Source organism: Nicotiana tomentosiformis, chromosome 2, assembly GCF_000390325.3.
Source record: "Nicotiana tomentosiformis chromosome 2, ASM39032v3, whole genome shotgun sequence".
Taxonomy (NCBI): Eukaryota; Viridiplantae; Streptophyta; class Magnoliopsida; order Solanales; family Solanaceae; genus Nicotiana; species Nicotiana tomentosiformis.
The window spans coordinates 3293603-3319396 of record NC_090813.1 but is presented as its reverse complement, the minus strand read 5'-3'; the positions used below and the strand labels follow the sequence as shown (position 1 = coordinate 3319396).

Below are 25794 nucleotides of genomic sequence, written 5' to 3'. Positions count from 1 at the left end.
ATTATGCCTGATATCGAATTTATTGAAAACACTGATTATGGTATAATAGATAATATGTTAAATGAATTAGTTGAATAGGAATGTAGGATCAAGTTTATAAAGATAAAGAGACAGTTGTCAGTGTGATGAAAAGAGGGAATATGAACGATTCATATAAGGAGTTGGTGAGGTATTTGTATATGTTGGAGCATACAAATCCAGGAACAGTTACAAAGTTGCACAAATCATAAGATGGATGCTTTCTTTACGCATATGTTTTGCTATATGCATCTATCAAGGGTTCGGAGCATTGCAGGCCGATAATGGTTGTTGACGGAAGTTTCCTTAAAGCATCATATAAGGGTACTATATTGACTGCTTGCACACAGGATAGAGCTAGTGAGTTGACTACATCTACTTTGTTTCTGCAGTTTGTATAATATATGTTGTAGTTTCATGTATAAACGTGTATAGGATTTAAGAGCTATTATTTTTATAAAATTTGCAGTATGTATAAAGTTGTATATTCGTGTATAACTGTGTATAAGATTTGTATAATTGTCTGAATCCTAATATCTACTTTGTATAAACAGGAAAAATACTTCCACTTGCATATACAATTGTAGATTCAGAGAATAATAAATCTTGGGAGTGGTTCTTCGTCTAGATAAAGGGCACTTTTGGTGTTAGGGAATGGATGCGTATAGTTTCAGATAGAAATGAAAGCATCTTCTATGCCACAAAAGTTGTATACCCAGAAGTTTCACATTGTATTTGCATGTTTTACTTGTGGCGGAATATCAAGCGCACATTCAAGAAATATCACAAACAATTGAAGGATATCTTCTTCGCTTTGGCCGGAGCTTACACGATAGAGAAGTTTGACTATCATATGACATAGATGTGCAAAATTAATCCGAGGGTGCAGCCTTACTTGTTCAAAATTGGTTACGAAAGGTGGTCTAGGGCATACTCCAAAGTTAAAAGGTCGATGGTAATGACTTCCAATATTGCAGAGTCAATTAATGCAGCAAGCAAAGATGCTAGAGAGCTACCAATAATGCGATTGTTGGAGTACATGAAAAATTTGCTACAACAATGGAATAACAAAAATAGAAAAAGTGTAATGGAGACATCTACAGAGCTTGGCAAAAAGTACAACAAACTCCTTCAGGAAAATCTTATTGCATCGGAGCAAATGACGGTAAAATAAATTAACTATAATGATGCATAGCACTACTGACTTGCATTTTATTGTTTGTATAAGGATGTATAACGCTATATAATAATGTAAATGTGCTTTAACTTCTTCTTTTTTTAAAAAAAAAAAAAAAAAAAACTTTTGCAGGTGAGGCCTGCTACGGAGTAGTTATATACTATGCTTGAAGGGGTAAGGCGAAACATAGTGTGCCTTGAAGAGGGAACATGTAGTTGCGAAAAATTTCAAATGGATGAACTTCCATGTCCGTATGCTTGGGCGGTTTTGAAGAACCAGCAGCTGAAACCTGGCCAGTATTGCTCTTTTTACTACAAGAAGGATAACCTCCTTAGAACTTATGAATTTTCAGTGAATCCGATGCTAGATGAGAGTTTATGAAAAATCCCAATAGAGGTGTTGGAAGATGTAGTCCTGCCACCAAAAGGGAGAATAAATGCAGGAAGGCCAAGAAAGGAAAGACTCAAACCGGCTTCAGAGAAAGAGTATAAGATGGGGTTTTCATGTTCTCTGTGTGGACAAAATGGTCACAATAGAAATACATGTAAGAATCGACCAAAATAAATAGTTGGAAACATAACACTTCCTATTACATATGTTGCCTTGTTGAGTAGTTAAGTTTCACAAATAATTGAGTTACAAATGTCAATAAAAATTATAATTTACACTATAGGTTGTAATTATGTTAAATATGTTTCATTATCCATGTTTTGATTATCCAATAATATGTGTTACTGCTTTTAATGGTGCTAAATATATTGATAGATTGTACAAATACAAAACAGGACTACAAACAATCAATGTCATTATATGTATACAGATGTATAAATGAGAGTATAAATTTGTATAAAATTATATAACTATGTATATTATTGTATACATATGTATAAACCCTGCAATATTGACAAAACTGCAACAATAACGAAAATACATACTTTTTAAAGAAAAAAGCAACTGAAATATTCATTAAAATGTAATTCATTCACAGCCACAATGTGTAATGACCACCACAAACTACACAAATAAAGTCATCTACATTAAAATGAAAACAAAAACAGAACTACTTTCTCGGGCGTCACCTCTTCCTCTTCCTGAAAAGTCTCCCTGTGATTTCATCACCGCTAATTGCACCAGACTGTTGATTTTTCCATCCATAATCCCACAACAGAGATCCCCACCTGGTGCGAAGTGTCTCAATGTCAAAAATATCTTTTCGTATTTCCTTACCTAGGATGAAATTCTCAGCAAAGCCAACAACAAAAGCACCACAATCACTGTAATTAAAAAAATCAGATTCTTTGTACGTTACTGTAAATAGGTACACAAATAGTAAAACAACTAAGATTAACCTACCATTTGATCTGTTGTGGCACATTATTAACCAGACTAATCTGCAAAGCATCAGAATGAGATTTATCGGTATATGCACTATTTTTCCAATCAATGGCCTTCTTCTCGACATAAAAATCAGAACTGTTCAAGAAGTAAGGTATCAAAATTGCATAAGGTAATGCAGCATCCAAAGCAAGTATGTCATTAATAGCTCCACGGTTAGAGTCATAGATGTGGATGCACCTATCTATGAACGTAAACAACCCCAAAACCCAGTGGCCCAATTTAGCTCTTCCACGCTTGACATAAATAGGGAATAACACGTGGTCAATAGTGTGCCACGCTACATTTGCATCACAATAAAAGCCTCTAATGTACTCATCTATTTCATGCCCTTCAGGAATCACAGAAGGATCTTGCTTCACTTTAAAATCTTTATACACTGAATTGATCTTGTTACCAAAGGCAAAGTCGGTTCTATTACACCTTACGAAAACATTCGGCCCATATTTTTTCCTCTTCCACAAATAGTAAAAGATGACATCCAAGTGGTGAGGCAAGAAAAATAAAACAAAAATAATCATCACTACTAAATGATTCAAAGTACTACAAAAAAGCAATATATGATGCAGATTTTTTGAATATACAAATTTATACAGTAATATACAGAGTTATACATATTTATACAAGGTTATATAAGCTTATACCGTAATTATACAAATATATTACATTTGATTATACAAAGTTATGTGTACACTATGAGGGGTCTCAAACAATAAAGATACGCAACAAAAAAAGGCATTAGGACAGAAAGTTACTAAATATCGTGTCAATCAAAGGCCGACCACAATACGCAAGCGAGTGGAACCAATCCTTCGTGGTCACATGAGCCAATTTTCCCAAATTGGAACAAAACTCAAAAAATAAATTATACTAAAAGTCGAAATAATAAAGCATGCAAACTAAAACTCCAAGTTTAGGCCCAGAATAAAGATAGAAGGAACACAAAATTGAAAGGAAAACACAACAACATTGTAAAACAAAAATATTCAAAATCAGAAAAGCCAAAAAATTAAAAATAAAACAAAATTTAAAACGAAAACAGTGGTAAAAGCATAAAATGAAATGAAAATTACCTTAAAATAAGAGTGAAAGCTCGAAAAATCACTTGAGACACAACAATGGAGGACGGTTGCCTTCGTACTTCTATGAAACGAGCGTGAGAAGAAGAGAGAGAGAGAGAGAGAGAGAGAGAGAGAGAGAGAGAGAGAGAGAGAGAGAGAGAGAGAGAGAATTTTTTTTTTAAAAAAAACTAAAATACCGTTAATAATATTTGTGGGCTACCGGGTGAAAACAAAATTTCATAACATATACAATGTGGGTCAAACCAGGTTAGGGCTTCAAATGTGGACTATTTTCTAATGGGTTGTATGGCCCAAGTGATATATGATGTAATTTTGTCAAAAAATAAAGGTTGGGGTGGGTGGGGTGTGATTGGGAGGAGGGGGTTGGGATTTTGTGGGGGGTGGGGTGGGTGAGGGTGAGTTGGTGCTATGAGAAATAAGGTGGTGAATGTTGAAAAAGAGTTTTGAAAAATATTTTTCCTATTTTTGATAGGAAAAATATTTTTCTCCAATTGGAGGAAAATGAATTGACAAGGAAAATATTTTTCAAAATATTTAAGCCAACCAAACGTGAAAAAATTGGAAACTATTTTTCGAAAAGTATTTCCCTTCGTACCAAACACACCCTATGATTATTAATCCTATCTCAAATAGTTATCTACATCATTCCTATGATGCTCCCGTAATTTTTCCTCATGTTAGACCTGCCATTTGTATTAAAATTTTACTGTATTTTTGTTTTACATGTCACATAAATATAGAAATATCAAACGACCAGCTTAATTTTGTGTATATGATAAAAACAGGAGAAATTCAAAAAAAAGCCAGATTTACAAGTGGTAATTGAAAAATAGCCACAGTTTCAAAAGTAATCGAAATTTAGCCACTTTTTATGTAAATATAAATTTGAACGAAAACACTGTTAAAAATTCGAAAAATATTCCAGTATAATATACTGGAACTCCAAGACGCGGGTGAACTGCCGAGATTCTTTGCAAAACCAGACAGGATGCTGAGGCATATAATGTGGTAGTCATAGGTATTACTGTTGTCCATATGGTATTCGTATGTGTCCTTATTTTTAGCTTTAAATTTAGAACGGGGAGTCGGGTCTCTTAATGTGCCATACGTGGTGACGATCCTAGTGGGGAGATTATATTTGTGGATAGAGTATATAGAGAAGGTGTGATATTTGTTCACGGAAGGGACACTATAGTCACTTTACTAATGTTTCTGATGTCTGACTTTAATATTACTATGTGTATGGATTGAGTGGTGTCGTGCTATGTGACGCACAATTGCCAGGTAAATAATATTAATTAGTTGTTTCTTATAGTCTTAGAATGACATGGAAATGTGTTCACGATTGCCTTGGGCAAGGAAGTTCCTTATACGAAGGTTTTACATGAGATGAATAGAAAGTGTTCAATATATCTAACTATGATTTAAGACACTAGAGTAGAGATTCTAACTCTTGGGATAGTGATAGTTGTTAACAAGTTCTCAAATGAGTTACACGAGGCGTATGTAGTGTAAATATGAAAATACAAGATAAGTGTAACGATGAAGTATTCATACATTTCTTTTCTAGGGTATAACTTGCTTAACATTCGAGGACGAATGTTCTTCTTAGTGGGGGGAATGTAATAACCCGAATTTATTTTTTCTATATACTAATTAAATTATGAGACTAGAAAATTAATTTATTTTGTAGCTATTGAAGAAGTACTAAGCTAGTAGAAAATAATCGATTATAATATATAAGATAATGCACTAAATAAATAGCTAGTGGGCCTATTTTATAATTACGCATGCTAATTAGCAAGGTAGTAATTTTAAGAGAAATTTTCAGAAACTACTATTGTTTAGTGGATATTAACTTGCTATAGCTACCATTTACTTAATTACTTCCTACAGTTATCTTTTCACTTGTTATAGAGTGTATTCGATGTATTCAAGCTACTGTATTCATGAATACAGTAGCAAAACTCGACGAAAAACAGGAAAGTCCAGCTAACATAGACTATATTCATATGTATTCGCGAGCTGTATTTGTGAATACAGTAATGGAAATCTACGAAAAAAAAGGTCTCTCCAGCTGTTTAAAAACGGTAAGTAAATCAATTAACGTGATAGATTCCTAATATAACTCAACAAACTCAATTATACTTATTACAGTGACTCTTGACTGTTGTATTTATATGTATTTAGATGTATTTTATTTTATTCAACAACTTTTTAAAATACACTATTTATTCTAGTTTTAGTTATGTATTTCAACTAACTGTTTTCAACTGTATTCTCAAGCCAATTATATTCTGTTGTATGTATTTGCTGTTGAACCTGCAAGTACATGTTCCACTTGAGTGATTTGCAAATCGAAAGATGGCTCTTCGAAATTGAGTGATTTGGTGGGTATATCTCGGGTAACCCTCTCCTTAGTTGTTGAATCAGCCATTGGATATGAAATTTCGAGTTTTCTGGTGAAATCATAACAATGGTGATTATTTATTAAAAAAAATAGTAAAGAGAAACAGAAGAAGCATAGTACCAGCGAAAATCTAACAACTTTAACACTTACCACAACTTTTTGGAGTAAAAAATATTAAAAATTGAGAGAGACAATGGAAATGAATCAGTGGAGAATTGTGGATATAGAATGGGGAAGAGACTGGCGTTGTGAGAGAGAAATAGTGGAGAGAGATCGTGGAGGGAGAAGTTGGATACTATATGGTGATCTTGTGAGAGAAAGAACAGAAAGTAGGAGAGAAAAAAATATTACACATCGTATTTAATGGCTTAACGGTAGGAAGTGACCATAAATACATATTTTGCTATAAAAACTAAAAGATAGCTATAGAAAAAAATATTTTAAAAGGGTATTTATTTATAATAAATAAGGTGTAAAATTTTGCTATAGGAGGTAAAAAATTTTAATTTTAAATAATATGGATAAAAGAAGTGGGCTTTAAGCCCATATCTTATGCGGCTACTTTTAAGACTTAGGGGTTAGAATATATATTTACAGTTAGGTTTTTGGAGAGAGAATAGTAGCAGTAGACAATATTGGGGGAAAATACTGTGTCTTCGGCAACCTGCATTATAAGCCAGACAACTTGTACCAATTACTGTGCAGAAATCCTTATAAAAGAATCCAAGTTACAAGGTATGCATATATCTAATTTTTACCTACCGCAACCAATTCAATAAAAGTGGAGTGATGTAATATATGGATAATGATTATGAGACATAATGATGGAAGGAATTATTATGGCAATGACTAACTTGGGTGTAATATTGAAATTTTAACAATGAATACTTATGTATTTACGCTGCATCAGTGGGAATCCATGGCACGTTACTTTTTGTTTGATGCTACTGTACAAATCTTAATTTTTTAAATAATATAGATTCTGACTTTACTGTTTGGTTACTATCTTTAGAATTAAAGTACTAACGTACAAAACTGAATCTAATATTGAGTTAAATTGAGGGTATTACTTTAAAAGAATTGTAATTGAATATTATGTTTAGATTAAGATATTGGGATATACTTTTATTAAGGTGTAAAATATTAAGAGTTAGTTTGAGATTGAAAGTTAGTGAGATTGAGATTTGACCCCGAATAGCGCATTTGATAATGTTAATTAATATTTTGCATAGATCGAGGTTATTAGAGACCGTTTGATTGGTGTTCTAGACGTTGCAAGGTTGAGAACTTTCCGTTAGCGAGGTAAGTGAGACTTTAACCTTTGGTGCTTGTTTTCTAAAACTCATTTTGAAAGTATGTTTTGTCTGCCTGGTTCATGTGTTGGGATGAGCGTGCGCTTGGTAGAATCGGTGGTCTTTGACCAACCGTAAATATATATTATTTTGTAAAAAGTTAAAATTATTTAATAAGTGATTTGTGATGTGGTGTAGCCTCGTGCTATGGTGTTGGGGCGTTAGAAATTATTTCTTCGCCGCTGTGATATATTTGGGGCATTGTGTATGCCGCCGTAATATAGTTGGGGCATTGTGTATGTCGTCGTGATAGATTTGGGGCATTGTGTATGGTGTCGTGGATTCGTTGGGGTGTATGGTTAATTTCCTGCACTGCCGTTAATAACAAGTCCTTAGTATAAATTGTGTTGAGATATATATAATATTATTGTTGAATAATTGTTTGGACCTTATAAAGTAATTATATGGTGAAAGAATTTTTGTGCATATTATTTATGTGTTCGTTGTGTATTTGTACTTTCTAACACTTGTTCCAGAGGTATTCAGAGTGGCGGGGCGAGGATCTTACTGAGTTATATTTACGTATAACTTACTCTTTACCTGCATGTCCATGCAGATACTGTTGTTGAGGGCGAGGCTAGTGGCTAACGAGTTCGCTGAGTGGATCTTATTGCTGAGGTGAGCCGCCACATTATTCGTGGAGGTCGTTGTTTCAGCTCTATCTATCTTATGTCTATTATTTCTTTCGAGTTTGCATGCCCGTTACTTAAACTTCTATTACTATGTTAGATGTTCCACGGTCTTAGTATGGAATTTGGGTTAGAGATTTATTATTTGGGTGTTCTTTAGATTTATAAATAAATTATGATTTTAGTCGAATAATTATTTCGTATTTAGTAATATTTAATGCGTTTGGGCTAGTACGTGTTTCTCTCAATGCTTATATAACAGGTTAAGAGTACATGAATTGGTTCGCCTAGCGGGTAGTATTAGCTACGTGTCAGTCACATTTAGGGGGTCGTTTGGGACGTGACAATTATACTGGAGTTCCAATATACTGGAACTCCAGCATATTATACTGGAGTTCAAGTATATTATACTAGAACTCCAGCATAATATACGGGAGTTCCAGTATAATATACCGATCCAGCATAATATGCTGGAAGTTCATACACAGGTGCTCCAATCTCTAGTATATTATGCTGAAACTTTCAATGTGTGTTGGAGTTCCAGCATAATATGCTGAAAGTTCATACACATGTGCATCAATCTCCAGTATATTATGCTGGACCGGTCCGCGTTGCAGTAAAATAGTAGCTATTTTTCAATGACTTTACAAACGATGACTATTTTTAAATTACCAGTCCGAAAATTAAATAACCCGTACTATTTTTAGTATAAAAACTTCAAAAGCCCAAATTACTTTTATTCAATAGTGTAAAGTATAAATAACATGATCTTGGTTACAGCTAAGGATAGATTTGATTCTCCATCGAATCCTACAAAATCATGTACGAACTATATTGCTAAAGAACAATCACATTCGTATCCCTTAAATATCTCCACGAAATCTGCCCATCTTTCAACAATAAAAAATGCAGATACATACGAAAATATGAATAAATCTCTACTGGCATCATATCATTGGTTCTAGCCAATTTTTGAGATCACTAAACTTTTTGCCTCAGGAACATATAATTGAGGGTAATGGTCAATTTTTGCTCTGACTAAATTAGTGTTCTCATTATCCAATAGGCAAAGTCACTTCAAGCTCAAGAAAAAGGGTAGAAAAAAGAAATAAAGCATGGCAAACGAGTAGTTGAGAGACAATGTAAAGAATTTTTATTTTATTAGTAGATGCAAATATGTTATAATATCAGGTTTTGGATAACTAATCAACAGGTACCATAAGCGTGATTGTTAACTTAGTTTAACCAATAATTACATAATTAAATTTATATAATTATGTGTTAAACTTAGTTAACAATAATATTTCTAGATGTAGCTTCCCAGGACATAATGTTCATTTGTAAGAACATACTTCGACAAAAAGATTCTCTCTCTCTTACTTAGATACAAACACCACTTTTTCATTGAGATTCTTATCTATATTATTCCATATATTTTCTATCAGATCCGAGAATAACTCGAACATTCAAGGATTTGTCTGTCACTCATCATTGTCGGGAGGAACAACCGTCTAGTTCACCCTTTATTGGGTAAATCATTCCTCCTATTTTCTTAAATGTCATTTACTGTTATTCATTGCTATTAACTGCTACATTATTGCTCATATTTTTTGGAATAGCTGTTACATATTGTTATCATTATTTGACCAGACTCATCTAATGTTTATTGTGCTCTCGAAAACTACATCTAGCAATACTATTGTTAACTAAATTTAACTCATAATTACATAAATTTAATTACTTAAACCAATAGCCATATTTTTGATCAAACAGTGATTACATGTAACTATCTCTTACTTGACGTAATAGCATAAATACTTCTTTACCGCATCGTGCAAAAACTTCAATAGACTACTTCACACGTAAATATAATACTACTATAGTGAAAAATTATACATACGATAGCCTTAATAGACTACTTCACATTTTTTTAAAAATAACTCTCTATTTTAGAGTCCGGAACTAAAATGTGGTTCTTTTGGACTCAAAAAACAAAAATATATGAAAAAAATACATAGTGACAATAATATATATAACGTCTTTTTAAAAGACGCTATACCTTAACGGTCGTTTGGCCAGTTAAGTATATCGTATTTTACAAAGATGCTATATGTGAACTAATTTAAGCGGGAAACTATAGCGTCTTTTGTTAAAACGCTATATACATAGCGTCTTAACAAAAGACCCTATACATATAAATATATCGTCTCCTTCCCTTCACCCAAAACAGAACCGTCCCCCATCCCCCTCCATTTTTAATCAAACAAAGCTTGTGTGGAGCCCACCCGTCCTACAAAAAGTAAAGATTCTCGATCCCACATGCTAGCTAAGGCGTTATCTCGGACATTGTTGCTTGTTTCGACTCCAAATCACAAAATCTTTGACTTTCTAAAAATCTTAAATCGAGGTATTCCGACTTAGTTTTTGTTAAAACTTGTATAAAAAATGCATATTAGTTATTTTTATGTGCTCTATGTTATTTTGTAATTGTTTTGTAATTTAACTAATTTGTTGTTTTTTCTCCGGACTATAGTTTTAGTGTGCTAAAAATATTCGTAAAATAGAGAAATTATTATTAGTTGTTAAAAAAATGTTAATTAGTTAGTTTGTACTGTGGTATATGTATTTTCGTGATTGTTTTGTGATTAAATTAATTTGTTATTTTTATCCGATTTAGATTATTTATTTACTAAAAGATTAGTAAACTAGATAAATTGTTAATTTAGTTCCCTGTAGTGGTATCTTGTGGCCTAATGTAGTGCCCTTTTAGCGTAGTAAAATGTAGTGCTTTTTAGCGTAGTATCCTTGTAGTTATTGAAATTAATCATTTAAGTATCTATTATACCCAAAAATACGTCAAAATAGCTGATAGTTCAAACACAAACTCTGTCCAATTCTAGTCAACGATCGTAAGAAAATAACATGAAAAAACAACAATATTTTTCGGATAACTTGGTGCTACTGGGCCTCAAATATCGAGCCCGAAACCCATATGTGAATATTTAATAATTAAATCTTGTATAATTATGAAAATTAATTATTTACTTTTATTATAATAAAACATAAGTCAGTAACAAACAAACAAACATATAAAATAATAAAACTAACATATTAAATAATAAAACTAACATATAAAATTAAAGACATGTTGAGTGAAAAAATGAAAAACTTTTCTCATCATGAACATAAAAATTCGGGATACATTGGTGCTACTGGGCGTTAAATATTGTATCCGGAAGCAAAATATGAATATTTAATAATTAAATCTTATATAGTAAAAAATAGGTGAATAACTAACAAGCATATAAAATAATGAAACTAATATATAAAATTATAAAACTAACATATTAAAGTAACATATAAAATATAAAATTATAATATTGAAAATGTATCAAGTTAATTAACAATATAGTAAAAATATCAAATAAAATTTAATATTCAAGGTATTGCAATATATTTAAGCAATGGAAAAGAAAAATAATGTAATTAATTTTGTTCAATTTACAGTAGTCGTCATGAAGGTTCCGCCTTTGCATCCCGGACCTGCCTCCCTAGAGCTACTATTGCTATAGACAGAGCATAGGTCTTCCTACATATGGGAGGGGCAGTTATTGGCCCAGACTTTATGTTCTAGGAGAGTAGACGATATGTGGGACTTTCTTAAGACCCGCCAGCTCCATCCCCGTATAGTTAGACGCCTGCAGGATACAGGTTTCTATAGGATCATTGAGATCGGCCGGCTGTAACTAGATTGATCGTTGATCACGGCTCTGATAGAGCGGTGGCGACCAGAGACGCACACATTCCATTTGCCCATTGGCGAGGCCACTATCACGCTGTAGGACGTGGAGGTTCTGTATGGGCTGCCGGTTGATGGACTTCCTGTTGCTTTGCCGCATGCCATGAGAGATTATACGAGAGATCAGTACCTAGAGACGTTACAGCGGCTCACCGGTTTTCGGCCAGAGGAGGAAGGTGTATTGGTTGGGGATAGTCGTCTTGCGTTGACGCCCGTCCGGCTGCATTTGGAGGCCATGCATGATGACATTACTCATGATACACCGGATCTTCATATTAACCGGTACACGAGGTTGTTGTTGCTGCTTATGTTTGGAGGCGTATTGTTCCCGAACACTTTGAGAAACCTAGTCAGCTTGAGATTTCTTCATCATCTTGAGCGGCTAGATGATTTACATTAGTACAGCTGGGGAGCTTTTGTTCTTGGCTACTTGTACAGGCAGATATGCCGGGCATGCATGGGCACCCAGCGAGACATTTGCAGGATTTATGCCACTGCTGCAGGTGAAAACATAGTCAAATACTCTCTTCATTATAACATACATCATTAAAATATACCTTAAACTTTACGTCCAAATTGTATATTAGGTTTGGGCCTAGGAGCGGTTCCTGCAGTTTCAGCCACCTCTACCACCCATAGCTCAGGATGCACTACCTCTACCATTTCTCCCTTTGGCTAGGAGGTGGGTTGATAGGCGGGGACACAGACGCGGGTACGAGGCTCGGCATAATCTCCCCTATTGCAGGGATTTGTTGGATTTGCTGGAGGACGCGTAGGTAATTCTATACTTAAGTTTACTTGGCCTGGATTCATATGTATTGCGTATACTCACGGTTCATGTTTTTACGTAATAGTTCATTTGGAGGACATACAATGACGAGCTAAAAGCTAGTTTTCCCGATTATTGCTCGATCGGGCGACTTATCTGGAGCTCTTCCGTCCCGTTGATGTGTCTTGATAATGTCGAGCATCATGCCACCGAGCGAGTCCTTCGCCAGTTTGGTCGACCGCAGCTTGTACCTCCACCGTCAGCTTGGCTTATGACACATTACCAGCGGGATGATTGTTCGAGGGTTGACCAAGCATATGAGGAATGGCTAGAGTTGCAGATCGAGATTTGGGACCAACGGCCTGACCTGATTCTGCCACCCATTCCACCCGATATATGGATGGTGAGCATGCATATATGGGCTGGTACCGCAGCATTACCTGACTTTTCGTCAGGAATCCCGTTCATCGAGCTGGCGGTCGGTTCGTTCCATACGCTTGGAGGCATGAGGCATTGGTATGTTATTTGGTATACTTAGTTATAATGTTAACATTATCGTTTCGCAATTAATATGTTGCATGTTGTGCAGGTTATTAGTCTACATCTGTTCCATCAGTTGGGACTGTAGATGCAGCAGCATACCGGCGAGGGAGCGGCCGCTTTGCACGACTATGGCCGGCAGGTTACAGATTTAGCTTCCCGGACATTGCAGCGAGCCCGGGATGATGAGCGCTTAGGACAAGAGGCTGATTATATGGCGCCAGAGCAGTGCCATCGTGGGCCAGCAGTGCAGCCTGCACGTGGTCGACGTGGCAGGGGTGTCCCACGAGGTAGGGGTGTCCCACTAGGTCATAGGGTCGGGGAGGAGGAGGTCCCAAGCAAGGGGGTGTTGAGGCACCTGTTGAGGATGTTGGAGTTGATCATCTGGGTGACCACCCTGAGCCACAGTCAGCTCCTAGTGATATCCCGTCATTTAGGTTGGGGCTTACTCCAGGGACTTCGCAGGTGACCCCGTTAGCTCCATTGATCGCGGGCACGGCCTTTACCTCACATTATTGGGATATGTATTTTCCTGACCCTCCAGAGGCATCGCCTGTTGCTGTTGTTCGTCGCCCACGAGATGTGGATAGTGGGTGCCGACTGAGTTATGGCTCATCATCGAGGAATGCTGAGGATCTTTCACCGGATTTGGTTAGTTTATATTACTATTATTTATATCTGTGTTTATATCATTGATTAGTCATAAATATCTAAAGCCTATTATTTTTTTTGAAGCCATCTTCCTTGCCCGTCACGGACAGAACTAAGACGGATGATTATAGTGAGGAGGCCGATGAGACCATGGTAAGACATTTTAATTTTTTTTAGCTAACACGTGCATTACTAATATATATTTCATATACTAAAATATCTCATTATTCTGTAGGTTACTGCTGGATCGACGACCCCTTCTACCGAGCCTGCCAGCCTTACTGAAGATCATGATGCAGCGCATCCTCCGATTAAGAGGCGACGTGATGAGGATGATCCTGATAGCGTAGCCGGGCGGGATGGGATGCGCCTCAGGCCAGCGGCTGCTTTAAAGCATAAAAGCTATGGGACACATTGATTTTTTTATTTTATACACATATGACAATCAATAAATAATAGCAACTTTATCTATGGTTTAGCATTATATGCGTATTATGTTCTTATTTCTCGGTTTCTTTGTTATTTTAATACTAAAATTGGGCAAAACAAATATAGCAACTTAACATAATTTAAATTCGATACAACTAATAAAAATAGATAAAACGGAAAATACAAAGATAAAATACCACACTCAATATATACATGTGTTTGTTTAGTCACTACCACCCATTATCCTCTACTCCAACCACTTAAATTTCTCTTCCATTTTATTTTTTTCTTCTTCCGCCTCTTTTAGTTTCTCCTGCAGTGCCGCAATTTCTTTTTGCATTTCAGAGATCTGGTAATGGTATTCAGCGTTCATATACCAAACATACTGCAAAATTGATTTGTAGTATTCTTGGTTAATGGATTCATCATACCATTCCTCAAACATATAATGATTTCCGTCATTACCTCCAAACCTGTATAGACACGTCCAGTATCTGCGCTCAACATTACTATCGGACCAACATGCCTTCATAATCGCATGTTTGCCACAATTGCACCTTGGTTGGTCATTGCGTCCAGACATTTGTTAATGCAATAAAAATAAAAAAATTATGGAAAGTTTTGCTATTTATTTTGGTTAAGCGTAGATAATAACTAAAATGTGCTAGTCATTTATAGGCAAGAAAAAAATACACAATGTGGTATGTAATCGCGTTATGCTTCACGTGCTAATGATTCTTTACGGTACAATAATGCTTTTCCAGAAGACAGCTTTTCCAGAATGGCAGCTTTATCAGGTTGACAAGACAATACACATAACGTGGTATGTAACCGCGCTATGCTATGCTTCGCGTGCTAATGATTCTATACGGTACAGTAATGCTTTTTCAGAAGATAACTTTTCCAGAACGACGGCTTTATCAGGTTGACAAGACAATACACATAATGTGGTATGTAACCGCGCTATGCTTCACGTGCTAATAATTCTTTACGGTACAATAAGAAAGCTTCTTAAACTGAACCAAGTCATATGTATTTCAAAGACCTTTTGAATAAACATTACAACATCCATTAAAAAAATGCCACTATGTGTATTAATGTTAAATATCAAAAAGATTATTTTGAAGGTTGTTTTTTTTAATGGGTTTATGTTAGATTGTTGTACTGAAGTATTAATGTTAAATATCAAAAAAATTTAACAGCAATGGAAATATAATTTTATTTCATACATTCGGCAAGATAAACAAGTACATACACTTATTATAACCACATAACGAAAAAAAATACTACGTGTATCCTTGATTGTTGGGCACATTAGATGAACTTCCACCAGGAGCAGGATTACCACCGACACCCAAACCAGCTGAAGGACATTTACGACAGTCGTGTCCTGTTTGCGAGCATATGCCACATTTATGCGCATAAATGGTATCACCAACATCCATTTGGTTCCGTATACGCGTTCTTTTTTGCACTTGTAGCTTACGCAAATACTCCTTATTACATACCATTTTAAATGGTTCCGGCTGCCAATAATGCTCAGTACCTACTTGCTGCAACTGCCCACTATAAGTGTTTAAGTATGCAGCAGCACTATATTTCTTATCAACGTACTGGGTTGCCGCGAAACCTGTATGTTGAAAGAACTTCATGGCATGTGAGCACGACACGTGGTAGATGGACCATTTCCCACAAGAACATAAATTTATGGTGTGTGTAGTATTCCCTTGGTTTTGATGGATAACAGTGCGAACTTCAAAAATATTTCGCTCGTTGCAATACTGTAAAAATGAATGCCAATGTGTTCGCCTCCTATATTTCTCAAATATTTTCATTGGTATTGGCATAAATTCAATACCTCTCTCCATCAATTCTGATGCACCTCTATTCCTTTCAACAAACCTCTCCGCCATCTGTTTGAATGACATCTGCACCATGGCAGTGACAGGAAATTCACGTGCAGACTTCAATAAACTGTTGAAAGACTCTGGCACATTTGTAGTCAGGGTTCCCCATCGTCTGCCACCATCCGCATGCAATGTCCACTTGTCAAGCTCATATCGCATCAACCAATCATAGGCTCTTTCGTCTTCCTGCCTGATAGATTCCATGCGCCTCCTGAATTTACACTCCTGGTGACCAGTTGCAGCCATCCACATTAAATCATGCAAGTCCTTGTTGGGACATGTCTTCTGGAAATTGGCCTTCAGGTGCCTCACACAGTCACGGTGGTATGCATACGGTTCCTGCCATTCAGACAAATGCTGTACAGAACTTAAAATACCTCCATGCCGATCAGATATTAGACAAATACCTGACTTTGTTTGACAACGTGCTCCTTCAAGTGGTTCAAAAATAACGTCCACGTCTCTTGGCTTTCATTGGCACAAATAGCAAAATCTAGGGGAAATATTTGTCTATTAGCATCTATTGCAACAGCGATCAACAACTTAATATCATACTTTCCATAGACATGAGTGTCGTCTATGGATATTATCGGCCGGCAATGCACAAAACCATCAATTGATGGTTTGAAGGCCCAGAACACGTATCTGAATATATATTCTGGTATTCCCGGACTTTGCTCAAGTTTCCATTCAACAACAGTCCCAGGGTTAAAATGTTGCAATGCGGAAATGTACCCGGGTAGAGATGCAAAGACTTATCCCAGTCATCGTAAACAATTTCAAACGCACGTTTGCGCCCGAGAAATGTCTTTCTTTTCGTAATGGTACACCCATATTTCTGGTGGATAGATGTAATACACTCTTGATCTTGTACCTTATGGAGACTTCAATGTGTGGAATCAAGACAAGAGAAATCAAGTCAACATCCAAGTTAAAGTGATTCTCGCTGAATGTGTCCATTTCACAATTGTGGGTGCCAATGTATTTACCCACAACCCACATATTTATTTTCTTCTTCCTCGCACACATCATCCAAGTACAACCCGTAAACCATCTACGACAAACAACCTTGTATACATCCGAAGATGACTCCCATACCATCATCTCACGGCACTCTTTTACGCTGTATATTTTCACTGCCCTGATTAGGCGCGCCTTATCAGGAAAAAACATGCCCTTTGACAGCACCGTTGGTCTAAATTCATCCCACATTGCTGACCGAATTTTGTCAATATCCCTTGTGAGGGCATCCACATCCGGCATATTTGGCAAATGATCAAGGTAGGGAATATGCCTTGAATGAAACTACATGTGGAACTCGTATACTCTTGGCCTAACGGGAGGTGGAGCATGCTCCCTCGTCAAATCAGGTTCGACATTCTCTTCCTCCTCAACATCATCCTCGTCAGGGAAGGGCGTGTCATATCCAGACTCATCGGTATTGTTGTTATAATCACTATTCTCTTCTTGACTCTGTGCATCTACCAGATCTCGATTAAATACGTCGTCTTCGGGCAATTGAGTAAGGACATGACCATCAAGTTGCTCGTTTTCACAGCGCAACCAAAGAAATAATGAGTTGCTCAAATTGGTCCAAACAATACATATAACTTTATATATTCACTTACAAATCATAATGTGTTGATATCCCATGATGCAAGATATCTTGTTGATTCTGACTCCCAAATGGACCACCATGATCCAACACACCAAAACTCGGCATATTCCAACTGACCGTTGGTTCATAACTTATAAAATTCATATCTGGTCGGTACCCTCTGTGGAATATATGAGTGTTAATACAAATACAATATACAAAAATATACATTATAACACGGTAGGAAAATTAAAGTTTACCACTGTGCTTGTGGATTATGTATACTAGGGGAGAAATTATTTCCTCGCTCCTCATTCGCCCGTGGAGATAAGTTTAGATCCGGCCAAACTCTTTCAGCCGGAACCTGTTCGGCTAAAACTGCTCCAAAATAACCACCCGATGATTGAGGAATTTCCCTACTTTGCGCAACCACATTATTGCGAACGTCTTGAGCCTTGACGTACATTTCTAATATTTTTATCACAATAAATTCCTGGTATTCATCCGCAGTCCTCAAAAAATCTCTCAGAGTTTCATCGTCTTCGATTTTAAACTCAGCATAACAAGCAACCCCTTGCGGAGTCACAGAATACGGATATCTTCCGGTTATTTTAAAATTCACTGAACGTTTGCTCACACTCATTTTTTTTTACATAACAACGATACCAATGTATCGTATCCATTGTAAGTGGCAACTTAACATGAGACTGTGGAGATAAACTATAGCTTACTGAGTTATTCGCCACCACAACCTCACCCCACCCCCCACCTCCCACATATAATGAAACTCTAATTCTTTGCTCTTCAGACATTATGACACTTGAGAGTATTTCTGGATGATTTTTTTCAAAATCCTTAACGTCCTTATATAAGGCAAAAACTAGTTAGGGGGTGAATTATTTGAGGTATAGCGTCTTAGCTTAAGAGGTTATACCCAATTAAATTATTGTTATATTAGTTAAGCCCAAAAGAATTATTTGTGGGCCAACATAATACATATAGCATCTTAGTGAAAGACGTTATACTTAACTGACCAAACGGCCGTTAAGGTATAACGTCTTTTGAAAAGATGCTATATATATTACTGTCACTATGTATTTTTTTCATATATTTTTATTCTTTGAGTCCAAAAGAATCACATTTTAATTCTGGACTCCGCTATTTTACATACTTCATTATAATACTATTCTCACTCTCTACTATTCTCACGTCCTATCTCTCCTCTGTTGTGGTGTACATAAACTAAGAAACCGAGGCTTCTATTTATAGCAAAAGGCACCGCTGCTTTAACCAATCAAAACTGATTGGTTCTGACACCTGTAACTTACTTTGCCAAATTTGCAAATTGATTATACACGTTACAACTTATTCTGCTGCCAAATATAGCAGGCGCACACCATTGCCTTTTCATTCTTCAATTATATTATTTCTCTTTTTTCAATCTTTTTATTTGACTGAATTAATTAGGGGATAAGTTAACTATGTATGCTGAACCTCCAAGCAACTAAGGCATTTGTCTTAGGTCCCAAAAAATATGAAGCCCCATAAATTACTTCTAATATTTGTGTGGAGTATACAATTTATAAATTATTAATGACAAATAAATTTTTAACGTCCAGCAGCGAAAAATAATGTTATTTTGCTTGTTTATAAAATACTACTATCTCTTGTAGGTAATTAGTTGCAGCATACTTATATTCAGGGACGGCTCAATAACATTCGAGGCCTAAAATGTGTGTGTGTATATATATATATATATATATATATATATATATATATATATATATATATATGGTCCCAAAAAATATGAAGCCCCATAAATTACTTCTAATATTTGTGTGGAGTATACAATTTACAAATTATTAATGACAAATAAATTTTCAACGTCCAGCAGCGGAAAATAATGTTATTTTGCTTGTTTATAAGGTACTATCTCTTGTAGGTAATTAGTTGCAGCATACTTATATTCAGGGACGGCTCAACAATATCTGAGGCCTATATATATATATATATATATATATATATATATATATATAATAGGCATCATTTTTTGAAAATTAGACAAGCGAGGATGTGAAATTAAAAAAATGAGAATGTGATTTTATAAAGTACACAAAATTGAACGAATTTAACGTTGATTGCATCACAACTAAAATGGGGGAACCCAGAAAACATACTTTCTTCATTCCAACTTATGTGACTCCTTTTTTTTTTTTTTTTGGGTCAGTCCCATTTCTATATTTGGTAAAAAATCAACTTTAGATTATTTTTTTACCCTTAATGAGATGATTTCTAGTCCACAAATTATTTCTATGATTTATTTTTAAATTAAAAGTTTCAAAAATCTTCCTTTATTTCATAAACTCCACGTCCAGTCAAACACTTTCATATAAATTGGGACAAAGAGAGTATAATTTATATAAGAAAAATAAATGATAAGTTAGATTATTAGATATAGTTACGTGACTAACTAATGAATAGATAAATATAATTCAGTAGAAACGTAAAATAAGATTGACAGAAAACTATTTTGGTTAATTAGTGGAAGAAATTGAGTTATTAAAATTAATATGACAATAAAAAAATAAATTTATCAACAATAAGAAATAATTATATAAATAATAAGGGAAAAAACAGGAGTACCTATAAAAGTTAAAATATTTACCCTGCTCTGCCCATAAAATAATTCTACCCATTAAATAATTACAATCCCCTACCCATTTAATAAACAAATGAGTATCTCAAAATAACTACCCCGCGCTAATGCCCTACCTATAAAAACGCAAAAGCTACTCAAAATTTCAGAAAATTAGCGCACAAAAATTGAGATTTTCACCAGCATCTGTTGAAGATTTGAAGATCGCCACCCTAATTTGAAGATCGGAAGTGTGAAAAAACAGAGCGAAGATGCTGATTTCTATTTAAAATTCGAGTTTTTCTCCTTAAATTTTGTAGAAGTTGCTCATTTGACTTTGGAAGATGCTAAAACTTTTGATGCTCAAATTCGCATCTTATTTTTCCGATTTTGATTTCGCAGATTACAGAAGTTTAGCGCTCAAACTTATGAATTTTTAGCTAAAAGTTCTATTCTCGGTTTGGATATCTGGGGATCTGAAGGTTTGAATCATAACAACTGATTTGATTTCGAAAAATCTTCTGTTGAAATTCAGTATTTGACATCAATACTGTTGACATTTGCATTGTCGAGATTCAATTTTGGACATAAAAGTAGTTATAACTTCAGAATCATGGAAAATATACCAATTCTGCTGCAGCATAGTGGAGAATGGGATGATAAAGCATAATTTCATAAACATTCATGTTGATGCAATTCTAATAAAGACCTATTGAAAATTTGAACAATTTCTTGGAGAAATTGCAAAGCAACTGCAAAAGGACAGTAACACAATAGTTATTCAGTATGCTATTGCTCAAGGATATCCACTAATTACAATTTGTAGCGATATGAGTGTTAGTGTTTACATGAAATTGAAAAAATCAAGTGCACGGATGACAATACTCCTATTATGTGTGTCGTTTGCTAAAAATACTATAGCTGCAAGCACCTCCAGTTTCGATGTTGCTATAATTTCATCAGAAATTGCACAATTTGAAAGTAGTGATATGATTAGTACTTTTGATGTGTAAGAAGAAGACGACACTGGTATAGAACTTGATGATACAAACATCATAACTGATCAATTTCATCAAAAAGTTGAAAAAGGATAAATTTACAAAGACAAGAACCTGTTGGCTCTCGTTATGAAACAATATGTCGTTAGAGAAAAATGTCAATATCGGGTTACTAAATCATGCCCAAGAAGGTTCGTCTGCATTTTTTCAAGTAAAAACTATGTGATACCTATATAGTATATCATGATGCTATATCGGTATACTATGTGAGTATAGAATTTTACTGGTTTGTGTGTGTATTTTTTATCGGTAAAACATGATACCGATATAGTATATCACTATGCTATATTAGTATACTATGTAAGTATAGAACTGTATTGGTTTGTGTTTGTATTTTTTTATCAGTAAAAGATGAAATAGATATAGTATATGAATATGCTAAATCAATATACTATGCGAGTATAGAATTGTACTGGTTTGTCTGTATTTTTTATCAGTAAAAGATGATACTGATATATATATAAGTATGCTATATCAGTATACTATGCGAGTATATAATTGTACTGATTTGTGTGTTAGTTATTATCAGTAAAACATGATACCAATATAGTATATATGTATGCTAAATCGGTATACTATGTGAGTATAGAATTGTGATGGTTTGCCTATGTTTTTTATCAGTAAAATATGATATTGATATAGTATATAGGTATGCTATATGAGTATATAATTGTACAGATTTGTGTGTGTGTTGTTTATCAATAAAACATGATATATAAATGTATTTGTATTATAAACAAGTATACCCTTGAATGCATGGATGAAAGATGCACATGGAGACTTAAAGCATCAAGCCTGCGAGTATCAAATCTTTTCAAAGTAACGGATTTCAATTATGTCCACATTTGATTATATGATAAGAGATTTTGTTCACAAAAGCAAGCTATCTCAGCTTTTGTTGCAGTTATGGTACAAGATAAACTTGTTGACCCGAAAACCATATATACACCAATAAATATCTAGAGAGACATCCAAAAAGCATATGGTATGGACTTAAGCTACATGCAAACATGGGGATCAAAAGAAAAGGCAATGCAATTGTTGAGAGGAACACCAAGTGAGTCATACAAGAAAATACCAACATATCTTTATATGTTAGAGTATGCTAACCCAGGATCACTAACACGACTACATACTGAAGTAGATGGGAGCTTTTTGTATACATTCATAGTTATATATGCATTGATTAAAGGATGGGTCTATTGTAGGCCAACATTTGTAGTTGATGGAAGTTTTTTAAAGTCAACATATAGAGGGACCATACTCACGGCTTCCACGTAAGACGCAGAGGGTAAGAAAAAAAGTTATTTCATAATCAATATTAAATAATTGATGTGCTTTACTATTTTAAAAATACAATCCAATTACATTCAGTTAAAGCAGCAAAAACGATTTTCAAATATCATATGAACCAATATGGTATACAAGTATACCAACAAAGTATATAATTATTTTGCTACATACATGCACCTACCTATGACTATACTACTATATGAAATGATAAATTAACATGGTGTGTTATAACTAATATTTTTTCCTTTGATTTTACAGGACAAATTCTACCTCTTGCATATGCAATTGTTGATTCGGAAAATGATGCATCGTGGGAGTGGTTCTTTGTGCAGTTCAGAGAAACCTATGGACAAAGAGAGGGAACGTGCATTGTATCAGACATGCATGATAGTATATAGAGAGCAACTTCGATTGTCTATCCAGGAATCCCTCATTGTGCATGTATGTTTCCATCTATGGAACAACATAAAGATAAACTTTAGGAAGAGCCAAAAATAAATCAAAGAAGTATACTTTGTGCTAGAAAGAGCATACACTATTGAAGAATTCAACAGGTATATGGCAGAGTTAGAATCAATTGATAGTAGAGTGAAAACACACCTGATGGATATTGGATATGATAAATGGTCCCGGGGCGCATTCCAAGGCAAATAGAACCATGACCATGACATCGAATATTGAGAATCAGTAAATGCAGCAAACAAGCACACAAGAGACCTCCCAGTTGTGAATTTGCTTGACTTTATGACAAGATTGATTCAGAAATGGAATTACACCAATCAGAAGGATGCATTGGAATTATTTATGAAGATCTGTGTAAAGTATGAAAACATATTGGCAGATAATACTATCTTATCACAAAAGGCGACGGTATGCATTTTCAGAATCATAAAAATACTGCACGTACTGTAGTTTTACTTCTGCACCTTAGAGATTTCACTAAATAACTGCATATTGTTATTAAAAAAATACTATTATTTCATATAACTAATGACTTTTCTTAATTAAAATTATATTAGGTGTTGCCATCAACTCAATTCTTACATTTAGTAATTGATGGCCAAACAAGAAATGTGGTGCGCCTATATGAAAAAGCAGCACTTATGGAAGGTTTCAGCTAGACAATATTCCATGTCCACATGCAATGGAAGTTATACAAAAATTCCATATGGATTCATACAAGTATTGCTCAGATTACTACAATATAGACTACTTCTTGAAAACATATAAGATACCAGTAAACCCTTTGCCTGATGAAACAACGTGGCAAATTTCAGAACATGTCTCTTTGCAGGTGGTACTGCTACCAAAAGGAAAAATCAAACCAGGAAGACCTAAAAAGAACAGAGGCATAGGAGGTTGGGAGGGAAATACAGTTACATGTGCACTATGCGGGAAAAAAGGACACAACCGGAGAATGTGCCGAAATATTCCAACGAAAGATTGATATAATGCTTCAATGTTTTTGTAGAACTCATATATCGTAGAATCATATCATTTGAATTGCAAAGAAATACAATGCATGTCTTGCACTAGACATATATTTGGTATGGTGATTCTTTGCCAAATTATTTTTTGGCAAAAATTTTATATGGCTACTTGTGTTTTCAATAAGAATCTGTTTATTTTCTATTTTAGTATATAAAAGTGGGATGCATTTACATCTAGTTATTGCAGGAAAAAAAGATGCTAAAATATAATGTGATACCCAAGTGGTATATTTGTATACCTTATTGGTATATCTGTATACCTTATTGGTATCAAAATATGTGCAGAAATAGAAGTGGTGCCCCAAATGCAACATTTGTACATACATCATTAACAAAATGGGCACGCTTTGCAGCTCATGTCAGTATTGAAGTATAACAAATTGGAAGTCATTTACATGCAGTTATTGTACAACATCAGGTACTCAAATGCAATGCGATACCCAAATGGTATATTTGTATATAGCTTATTGGTATATAATTATATTGCACTAATATGGTTAAACTAAAATATATGTAGAAATACAAGTGGTGCACCAAACAAATGCAACATTTGTACATACTTTCTTAATAAAATGGGCACACTGTGCAACTCATGTCAATATTGAAGTATAACAAAAATCTACTCAAATACAATGTGATACCCGAATGGTATATTTGTATACCTTATTGGTATATAGTTATATCGTACTAATATGGTTAAACCAAAATATGTGCAGAAATACAAGTGGTACACCAAAACAATGCAACATCTGTGCATACTTTCTCAACAAAATGTGCACATTTTGCAACTCATGTCAATATTGAAGTATAACACAAAGGTACTCAAATACAATATGATACTCGAATGGTATATTTGTATACCTTAATGGTATATAGTTGTATTACACTAATATGGCTAAATCAAAATATTTGCAGAAATATAACTGGTGCACCAAAAAATGCAACATTTATACATACTTCCTCAACAAAATTGGCACACTGTGCTACTCATGTTAGTATTTACATCTAGTTGCTGTAAAAAAAAAAAGGTACTCAAATACAACGTGATACCCAAATAGTATATTTGTATACCTGATTGGTATATAGTTCTACTGCACTAATATACCTGAACCAAAATCTTTGCAGAATACAGTTGGTGCAGCAGTGCAAAATCTGCACACAATTTCGTAGATTCAACTACAACTAAAAATTACTCTCAATACAAATTCAAAACCAGTTCACTTTCTAAAAATATTTCTTCTCATTCAAATCAATGCTCGCCCTATTCTTCAACCAAATAGCAACATAGTTCCTCTTTTTGAACGTCATAACTCCCTTAAAAATACATATCTAAAAACAACTTCTACTGGTGTATTATAGGGAACTAACAATGCTCCTACTACTACAAATGGCAGTAGGAGTAGGAACTAACAGTGTTGCTGTAACAGCCATGTTCTGCACTAATGGCTTGACTTCAAGTGCTGAGAAAATTTTGTCTCCGAAAGGCACTCCTAATAAATGAACAACTTTATTGAAGAAGCCTAAGAAAAGACTAATAAAACAAATTGAAGATAGATTCCAACA

At 34.7% G+C, this 25794-nt stretch overlaps 1 protein-coding gene and 1 long non-coding RNA gene across 2 annotated transcripts; one reads left to right on the top strand and one right to left on the bottom strand.

Annotated features, from left to right (window-relative positions):
- Positions 1-6705: 6705 nt before the first annotated feature.
- LOC117278983 (uncharacterized) lies at positions 6706-8292 on the top strand. Its single transcript, XR_004509374.2, has 3 exons — positions 6706-6817; positions 7315-7384; positions 7991-8292. It is a non-coding gene; the product is annotated as an uncharacterized lncRNA (long non-coding RNA).
- Positions 8293-15537: 7245 nt separating this feature from the next.
- LOC138904242 (uncharacterized) lies at positions 15538-17421 on the bottom strand. The gene is made up of 3 exons (XM_070192746.1): positions 17033-17421; positions 16566-16803; positions 15538-16497 (listed from the first exon to the last, which is right to left on the bottom strand). Exons 1-3 carry the CDS (start codon positions 17419-17421, stop codon positions 15538-15540), a joined length of 1587 nt encoding a protein of 528 aa, XP_070048847.1.
- Between the last annotated feature and the right edge of the window lie 8373 nt (positions 17422-25794).